Source organism: Nicotiana sylvestris, chromosome 3, assembly GCF_000393655.2.
Source record: "Nicotiana sylvestris chromosome 3, ASM39365v2, whole genome shotgun sequence".
Classification (NCBI taxonomy): Eukaryota; Viridiplantae; Streptophyta; class Magnoliopsida; order Solanales; family Solanaceae; genus Nicotiana; species Nicotiana sylvestris.
Window position 1 is genome coordinate 134,114,222 of NC_091059.1, and position 10,069 is coordinate 134,124,290.

The 10,069-nt window shown below is 37.9% G+C and overlaps 1 protein-coding gene across 1 annotated transcript; it reads right to left on the minus strand.

Annotated features, from left to right (window-relative positions):
* On the minus strand, window positions 1-7,852 carry LOC104240598 (uncharacterized). The gene is made up of 4 exons (XM_070169856.1): window positions 7,727-7,852; window positions 5,280-5,383; window positions 1,111-1,173; window positions 1-1,014 (listed from the first exon to the last, which is right to left on the minus strand). The coding sequence occupies exons 1-4, from the start codon at window positions 7,850-7,852 to the stop codon at window positions 282-284; spliced, it is 1,026 nt and encodes a 341-aa protein (XP_070025957.1). The 3' UTR covers window positions 1-281.
* Between the last annotated feature and the right edge of the window lie 2,217 nt (window positions 7,853-10,069).

A 10,069-nucleotide genomic window follows, 5' to 3' on the forward strand; every position in this document is an offset into this window, starting at 1 on the left:
TATAGGCATAAGGAAGAAACCATCAACAAAAATAAAATTTAATATTAGAACATGACAAAATATACAAGGAAACATCGGCAAGCAAATATCATCCATGCGAGTCTAAAGCAAGTATCTACTAATCTTTAATGTACCTTTAGTCGTTATTCAAGAAAGGGCTGAGCTATATTCTATTTGAATTATAATCAAACTCATAATGTATCCTCAAAATCCAACTCGTCGTCCTCCGATTCAAACTCATCCTCTATTTTAAACTCGTCTTCCGATTCAATTTCAAGTTGTTATGCAAGAAATCCTTTTGGAGGCACATCAATAATCATTGCTTGTAAATGATTCCTTATTAAGACAACTTCACCATTATCATCCGGCATAGATGGGCCCGCCAAATGTTCAGACGGCTCATTTTCATAACAGTGTAGGGCATTAGATTCAATTTGGCCACTTATGCTAAACAAGTCTCTCGGGACAGTCTTCATAACATAATGTTTATCTTGATCATATGGATCTTGCACACAGAAGCATTGGTGTGCTTGATATGCTAGAATAAAAGGCTCTTCCTGATAGCATTTCTTATTGAAGTAGACATAAGTAAGGCCTTTAATATCCTCTTCAACCTCATACCAGTCGCACTTAAACAACACAACCTTAAAATGGCCATAGTAGTCTAACTCAACTATATCTATTATTCTGCCATAATAAGTCAAATTCGCATCAACTGGAGTTTTATCCTTTGAGCTTGCAAAGCTTGTCGTTAGGACATCTAATGTAACACCACTATTTTGCGTTTTATGCCTTGCATCACGCTGCCTCGTATGGAATCTATATCCATTAATGAGATACCCAGAATATCTTTTGGCAATTGAATTTGGTCCTATGGATAACTGTTTTATCAGGTCGGACACATCCTCATGCAATACACGAGTTTCAAACCATTGAGAGAAGTTTTGACTATGATTTTTAGCGTTGCTCCATCTAGATCCTCGCCTCTGATTATTAACCTCCACCTCATGTTCTCTACAGAACAATAATTTTTATTTGTTAGAAAAAGATAAATAAAATAATTTTAGAATTATTTACGTAAAAGAAAATACTACAAGTGAACAAAATTACCTGATGTATTCTTGAACTTCATCACAATTGTTCAATATGTATGCATATGCCTGACATATTAACCTGCCATCTAAAACAATTGGATCACTCTTTTTGGCTCCTAAAGGGCAGCTTCTTTTAGGGAACAAACTAAAAGTTTGTGTATCATAACTACATTCATCATTATTTCGGGTTCTTCTATTAAATCTGGTTTGTACACTCCATGTAAGTATCTAGAGCACAAAATCAAACACTCTTCAACCAAGTATGCTTCAGCAATAGATCCTTCTGGATGATTTTTGTTGCGAACATATGATTTTAACGTGCACATATATCTTTTAGGAGGATATATCCATCGATTATGAATGGGACCTCTTAATCTTACTTCGTTTGCCAAATGAATAGGCAAACGAATCATTATATCAAAAAAAGTTAGAGGAAAAATTCGCTCCAGTTGATACAATGTTTCTCTAATCTCTATCTCCAAACAATCTAGATCTTCCAGTGCGATAACTTTTTGACATAAACAGCGGAAGAAGGAGATTAGATGAATCAAAGGAATAGTAACATGATCAGGAAGGATGCTTTTAATTGGTATTGGTAACAAGTAATGTAACATGAAATGGGCATCATGCGTCTTATAACCAGATAATTTTCTTTCGTCTAGTTGCACACACCTAGATATATTGGAAGCACTACCATCAAGTAGCTTTGCTGTTTTTAGAACATCACAAAAAACTGATTTCTCTCCATTAGCCATTGAGAATCACGCTTTTACATACTTTGTTCTCTTGACATCCTTTGTATCTTTTGGTTGAAGGTTCTTTCTAATGCCCATCTCTTTTAGATCATAACGAGCATTTGCATGATCTTTTGTCTTGCCAGGAATATCCAAAAGAGTTCCAATTACATTATCAACTATAGTTTTCTCTATGTGCAATACGTCAAGATTGTAACGTAATGAATTGTGCTGCCAATAAGGTAATTCGAAAAAAATTGACTTTTTCTTCCATGGGCCATCATTTGTTCTCTTGATCTTTTTCCCAAAGACATTATTAACATTTTGTAAGTCATTAAACACATCAGTTCCCTTTAACAAAGGCGGAGGAAGCCTAAATTCTATTTTCCCATTGAAAGGCCGTTTGTTGGATCTCCATGGATGATCCATTGGCAGAAAAATACGATGATCCATATAACACATTTTTCGACTATGTTTAAGATAGCAAGAATTAGTGCCATAATTACAACAAGGGCAAGCCAACTTCCCTTTTGTACTCCAACCAGATAACATAGCATATGCAGGGAAGTCACTGATTGTCCACAAAAGAGTTGCTCGCATTTGAAAGGTTTGATTTCTTGAAACATCATATGTTTCCACCCCAGACACCCACAACACATTTAACTCTTCTATTAGTGATTGTAAATAAATGTCAATGTCATTTCCAGGTGACCGCGACCCAGGTATAAGCAAAGAAAGCATACAATATTCTAGCTTCATGCACACCCAAGGAGGCAAATTATACACCATTAAGATAACTACCATGTACTCTGAGATATGCTCATGGTTCGAAATAGATTGAACCCATCACTTGCCAAGCCAAGTCTCAAATTGTGAGAATCTCTTGCAAAATCCGGATGAAAGCTATCAAAGTCTTTCCATGCTTGGGCATCAGCAGACTGCCTTAACTTTCCATCTTTAGAACGCTCCTTATCATGTCACCTTATTGTATCTGTTGTCTTTAACACATGAATAGCCTTTTGTGTCTAGGAATTAATGAAAAATGTCTCAAAGTTTTTGCTAAAACACGATGAGCTTTTTTAGAAGGCTCAACCTCGCTATCTGCTTCAGGATATTTAATATATCTGGAAGCTCCACAAACATGACAATATTCATCAGCCTTATGTTTATTCCTAAATAGCATGCAATCATTGGGACATGCATCGATTTTTCATAATCAAGACCGAGATCCTTAACTATAGACTTGGCATTATTGTAGGATAAAGGAATGTTCAACTTGGGCATCGCCTATTTCAATAACTCTAAAAGAGAAGTGAATGACACGTTACTCCATCCATGTAGACACTTCAACAAATATAGACGAATTGTGAATGATAATCTAGAGAATCCTTTACAACCAGGAAATAGTTCTTGGCTTGCCTCATCAACTAAGTTATAAAATTTATTGGCATCTTCATTTGGACCTTCATAAAGTCCTTCGGCTTGTGCAATATTTCTAAATTGATCATTCAATAAACCATTAATATCATCATATGAGTTCGTTTCATCACTCATGTCACCATCAACATTCATAGGGATTTCCCATTCCTCGTGATTAATCCATCTTGTATAACCTTGAACAAATCCATAGCATATTAGATGATCATATATTACATTCCTTTGAGTCCAACGAATATTGCAACACTTTGCACATGGGCACTGAATTTCCTCGCCTTGAGGATATCTATAAAGTTAAGCAGATTCTAAGAAAGATTGTACCCATCAATATACTCTTTGCTATACCTTGGTAAATCCATCCAATCCTTGGATGGAACATTTGAAACCCTAAAAATCAGATATTAATATCGAATCAACAAATATATAATCATTTAAGTATTATATATACATTACAAATAAATCCTAAAAGTCATGAGTAAGTTTTCAAAATCATATGTAAGGTAAGATGATAAGAATATCTTACCTAGTCATGACACATATGTTAAGCCAAACCTAACTTCAAATATAGATCTTCCTGAGCGTTGACTTTTGTTCTTGAAGAAAAAAAGTAAAATTAATAGGATCCACACAATAAGAAGATAAATCAACAAGATATTCTTTTGGTAGGGAGATAGGATATTACTCAACTGAATACATACTTATTAGTCCAAAACTCACATGTTAAATTGACTTCTTTGAGAATCAAAATCACAATAATTCATGAAAGAATAAGAACAATGAAATCAAAAGAAAAACAGAAAGTGAGCAAACAGTAGTATCAAATTCCTATTCAGTAATATTCATATTTCAGGAAGTGATCAAATAGTAGTGTCAAATTCCTTTTTGCCAATATTCTTGTTAACGTCTTCAAAAAAAGCTCAAACAAGAGAACCAACTTGAGTTAATAATCATTATCTCTAAAACTCAATAAGAAAGCTTCTATAAATTGCAAATTATATACTATTATGCAGTATACACTTCCTGTATCAATGGTTGGTTATACACCCAAGTTTTCATTACAATGGAGAAAGACTATTAACAAGAATAGGAAAGAACATCATGGAGGAGGTTACGGCAATGCGAGAAAAACTGGAGTCATCCATACATCACTGTCAATACAAGAAGGATGAGAGTCCAAACTTAAAACATGGACATCGAGACTGCGCAGTCCTCGTTGGTGTTTATGTCCAGATACAGAGGTCATCATGGGTACAGTAAAACAAATAGGCAATTACATGTACATGACGGGTAACCAAAAGTTCTGGAACAGAACATTTTTTTGGAATACCAAAACTTTAAGATGGGAATTTGGCAAGGTACTATAGTTTGAACATAACTGATAGAAGTAGTGAATGCTATTAGCAAGGAAATCCAAATACATCCAACTACTTCAACATAATAAGAATTTGATTCATACAATGGTTTGTCAACTTAAAGGGAATCCAATCAGCTACAAGAGCAAACAACAGGCCAGGACACTGAATTTTGTGTGCGACGCCAACTGTTTTTACTCTATTTTTGGACAACAGAGGCTCTATCACCAAGCTAATTGAGTATATTCAGGAAGATGGAATCTCAACAAAAATAACAAAAGCATGGAACCAACTCAGATACATGACAATCACTACATAAATACATTCGATGTATACTACTTGGATAGATCAAATTGTACGACTAAGTTTGAGTATCACTAACTCAAATTTGGTTATAGGAAATATGTATTACTCTTACCCAATGGGATCAAAAGACTACATACAATTTGTAATTTGTTTTGGTTTTTAAAATATACAAATAACTACCCTAGGCACTTTGCCTAGTGGAATTTTAAAAAAAATTAGAGACTTTTTCATGAGATGGGTTTTATCTAAATTAATTTTGTAGAGGCTTGTTTCAGTTCTTTCTTTCTTGGAATTAGCAAAGTAAAGAAAACAGAGATTGGTATAATATAACTATTTCTAAAAGCTTGAGAACTTACAATTCTAAAAGCAATAGAAGAGCAGCAACCAAGGATGAAGGAAACGTAGAAAAAGAAGCAGCAATTGACGGTATTGGAGCAGCGGTGGTGTGGAAACTGATTTGCTACTTATTCCTGTAGGGTTTTCCAAGTACTATTTTTGGTATGTATTCCTATAGGGTTTTCCAAGTACTATTCGATCTTGGACTTATGAGAATTGGCGGAATATGAAGTATAATTTTGGTGGGAAATTTTTTGGAATTTTTTTTATAAGGAAGTTTTAGGGTACGCTTGCAAAGGGTGGCATTTAGGATGATAATATAGCAACCGTCCAAAAACATTGCAATATAATTTAAAAGTGTGGCCAAAAGTTTTATATTTAGGCAACACTTAGAAAATGTTATCTTTACAATTAAACGGAACGCTTTATAAGTGTTACCTTAAAACCCATTGCCAAAGACTCTATTCAAAGGTCACGCCTAAAAAGTGTTCCTACATATACTTTTGACAACACTTTATGAGCGTTGCTTAAATTAATGTGGCTATAGGCCTAAAATGTTGTAGTGGAAGAACCAGGTCCTTCTATAATCAGTTTAAGAGAAAAATTGGTCACCACACAAATCACCCCCTCTTGTGTGGTATTGAAGTATAAAACATCATGCATGCCTTGTTTAGGTTTGTGAAATCTACGCACATCTGCCATTTCCCGTTTTTCTTTTTTACCATGACCACATTGGCGACTCATTTGGGGTATTTTGATTCCTGGATGGAACCGTTGGCGAGTAGCTTATCCACTTCATCACTGACGGCCTCGTTGATTGTGGCGTTGAATTTTCTTCTTATTTGCCGCAGTGGTGGGTAGAGTGGGTTAACATTCAACTTGTGTCTGGCTACGTCTTTTGGGATACCAGGCATATCTGCATGGGAGAAGGCGAACAAATCGGCATTGTCAATTAAAAACTTATGAAATTTACCTGGTTCTGAGAGTTTATGTCCGATGTAAGACTTTTTGCTGCTGTCGTTGCTGTCTAGTTGGACGGGATCGAGGTATTCTACCATTGACTCAGTGGCTTCCACGATGTCGGGGTCCCTGATGACGTCTATTTGTGCGTCGAATCCAGTCCTCGACTTCAGTAATTACTATGCTTTTGAGTCTGTTCCCTTTAGTTGTTGAGTGTATGTGTAATCCTGGTGGATACGATCGCATTCTTAGGTGGTGCGTTGTTCTCCTCGGATGCTGAATATTCCCCACGGAGTAGAGAACTTGAATACTTGATATAGGCTTGACGGGATAGCCCTCATGGTGTGTATCCATGGCTGCCCTATGATGGCATTGTAAGTTGTGTCTTGGTTCATGACGTGGAACGTTATATCTAGGGTAACGCCCCTGGCCAGAACAAGTACTGTTATCTCCCCAGAGGTTCGCTCAACTGCATTGTTAAAACCTGTTAGTATTATGCAACGTGGTACTATCTTGTCTTCGAGTCTCATTTGTGCGAGGACTCAAGGGTGGATAATACACGTGCCGCTTCCGTCGTCTACCATTATTCTTTTCACATCAGTATCTGAAATATGTAAAGTAGTAACAAGAGCATCGAAATGGGGGAAAGTCAAACCGTCGGTATCTGACTTATCGAAGATGATACTATCTTCGAGGTCGTCATACCATTCGTGGGTGATCGACCGCTTCAGTTTGTGTATGGTGGTGAACTTTACATGGTTGATCATTGCTTCGTTGCCTCCGCTGTTAATCATTTAGATGGTGCGGGCAGGGGAGGGTGGCTTTGGAGGGCCCTGGTGTTGTTCACGTTCGCGGTCAAATTTGGCTCGTCTATGGTCTCTCATCAGTTCCCTCAGGTGCCCTTGGTTCAACATATTTACTACCTCTTGCCGTAGAGCTATACAATCCTCGGTTTGGTGACCCCGCTCCTAGTGAAATTCATAGAGGACGTTCGACTTTCGGGTACTTGGGTCGGACTTCATCTTTTGTGGCCACTTCACCTTTGTGCCAAGCTTCTCTAGCATATACACTATTTTTAAAGGGGAAACACAAAAATTATGAGAGGATAACAGTGGAGGCATACCTCTTTCATTTGACTGAGTCCCTGTATGTGGCCTGGAAGGACCTGCCACATGTCGAAGAGACGGTGGGATGGTTGTTCTGATGTAGGGTTGATGTCTTTCTCGGTTGAGACGGGTACCTGACTGATCTCTTCGACCGTCGTTATGATGATCTTTTCTCGACTCTGTTTGAATTGATATCAATTGTTTGGTCGGACCGTTAAGGTCGTCCTCTTCGACTCTCACCTCGGCACAGTAGGCATTGTGGATTATTCTCAAGTGGTAGGAGGGTATTTCATGAGCGTGCTTAATAATTTTCTGGTTGCTCTCGACCCGTTCCTGTTCAACTCATTCTGGAAAACTGCTAGCGCCATCCTTTCTAATACATTTGGTAGGCTCATTCTCACCCTGTTAAACCGGGCGAGGAAGTCCCTGAGTCCTTCGCCAGGCAATTGCCTAACGACGAATATATCATTTACCCGGGTCTCCGCCTTTTTAGCCCCAGCATGGGTGGTGACAAACTTGTTGGCCATTTTTTCGAACGTTGTTATTAACCGTGTCGGCAGTTGTGAATACCAGGTTAGGGCTCCCCCCATTAGGGTTTTGCCGATCTTTTATAGTAACACTGATGGTACTTGCTCCTTCGAAAGGTCGTTGCCCTTCACCGCTGTGATGTAATGGATGATGTGATCTTCGGGGTCTGTAGTACCGTCGTATATCTTCAAGTACGGTGGCATTTTGAAGGTCTTGGGAATGGCATGTGGAGTCGCTTCCTCGATGTACGGTTGTTTTACGAACCGGTCAATGTCTCGTTTTTGTAACAACTTTGGGACGCCCGATATCTTATCGACCCTTTCTTGATGCTCCCTCATCTGGTCGCAAAGTGCTTTGTTTTCATTTTTCATTTCTTCCATTTTCTTTAGAATGGCTGCAAGTGCTTCATTACCTGCATAAACGGTGGTGTAAGTGTTACTTGTTTGAGGGGCGGGCTGCTCGCCAGTGATCGTTATGATATCTGCTTGCGCGGTGTTTCTACTCTCCCTTTGAACGGGTTTGTCGAGTATGTTGTTTAGAGTGCTTGTCAGCCACTCTTCCAGTAGTTTTTTCACTGCTGGTGGTACTTTCTCAGCTGTAGACGTGGAGGCTCCCCTTTCGCGTGAAGCTGTTACGCTTTCATGAGGGAGGAGGGGGTGAATCACTCCGCCTGGGCGTAGCGCTTGACGTCATGTTCTCGTTATCTTCCCTGCCATCTTCGTTGATGGTGTTCAAAATGTTGGTAGGGACGCATGCTATTGCTTTCAGTCTTGCATCTCTTTTTCCTACCATCGCTAGTTTGTGCAAACGAAGAAGAGATGGCTATTTTTTTTTTATCTAGAAGGAACTAAAATCTCCCCACAGACGGTGCCAAATTGTTTGACCAAAAAAGTATTGAACCTTTTAGTTAAACCAATCAATGATGAGTTAAAGGGAGAGCTTTAGTCGAACTTAATAAATTCTAGACCGAATGCAACAGAATACTTGTGAGACGAGTAGTGCTCAAGAACATTAAATAGCAGATTTAATGCTTGATTAGCAGTGAATATTATAGCATGAATATGTAATAGATGTAGATAATGACAATAAATGTGATAAAAAAGGATCTACCACCCAATTATTGTATGATTGGAATGTTCCTTTCTTTTGTCAGCGACGTGAAAATAGAATAACATGTGCTTGAATAATATAATCAGTGAACAAGACAACTTTTGTATATTCTCTTCTGTCAACCTTTACAATGTGTTTTTCTCAAAAAGTCAAGATCCCCCTTTTATTCTCTTTCTCTTCTTATTTATAGGGAACATTTCCCAAAAATCCTAAAAAGTACAGCATAAATAATATCCCAAGGAATATTCTTTATGTCTATCTTTGAACCTATTCTATCGTTATTTCTTCATCTTGGCTATCCGTTTTTGGCACCGGCCTATTTAAGAGCGACCTTTAATCTTCACACCATGGTTGACTCCGTCCTTTGCCCTATTTATCCGTTACTGCCAAGTTGCCAAATTTGGACTTATACAACATGTAGATAGAACTTTTACATGAGAAGATTAAAGAAGGTGGGGTTAGAAATGGAGAGAGACGTTGCTTCATCGCAAAGTATAATGATTAATGCATCTGGTCTCACTTGATGATCATCCCATGGCATCTCACTCTCTCTAAATCTATTTCTATCTCTTTTACTGACACAGACACAAGCACCACAAGCACCAACATGTGGAACTCTCTGAAAAGCATCTTTCTTTTTGCTGTTGTTAGAGTGAAAACCACGTTTGGGATGTTGCGCATTTTCTATCCCCGCCCATATCTGCTCTATAAAATGGCTATTAACGCCGTTGCCGTAGCATCTTCTAAACCCTTCACCTTACAGTCTGGGCCATCAGAAATTATCCTATTTTATGGAGCTTCTTCTTTCTGCCATACCTTATTTGATCATCTCCATTGGTGTAATTCTAGAACTAAACTTAGCTTTTAGAATTTTGCTTTATCAACACGTGATGAAGAAAGCACCTTATGATAACAAAGTCTACAATAATATAAGTACAGTCATTGCAATTGTAACTCACTTTACCCAGCAGCAACAAAAAATCCACTATAATCTCATAAGTGGAGACTACACGAAGATCTAGTAGTGTACGTATACATATCCTTACCCTTACTTTGTGAAGATAGAGAAACTGTTTCTGATAAACCCTTGACTCAAGCAAAACACA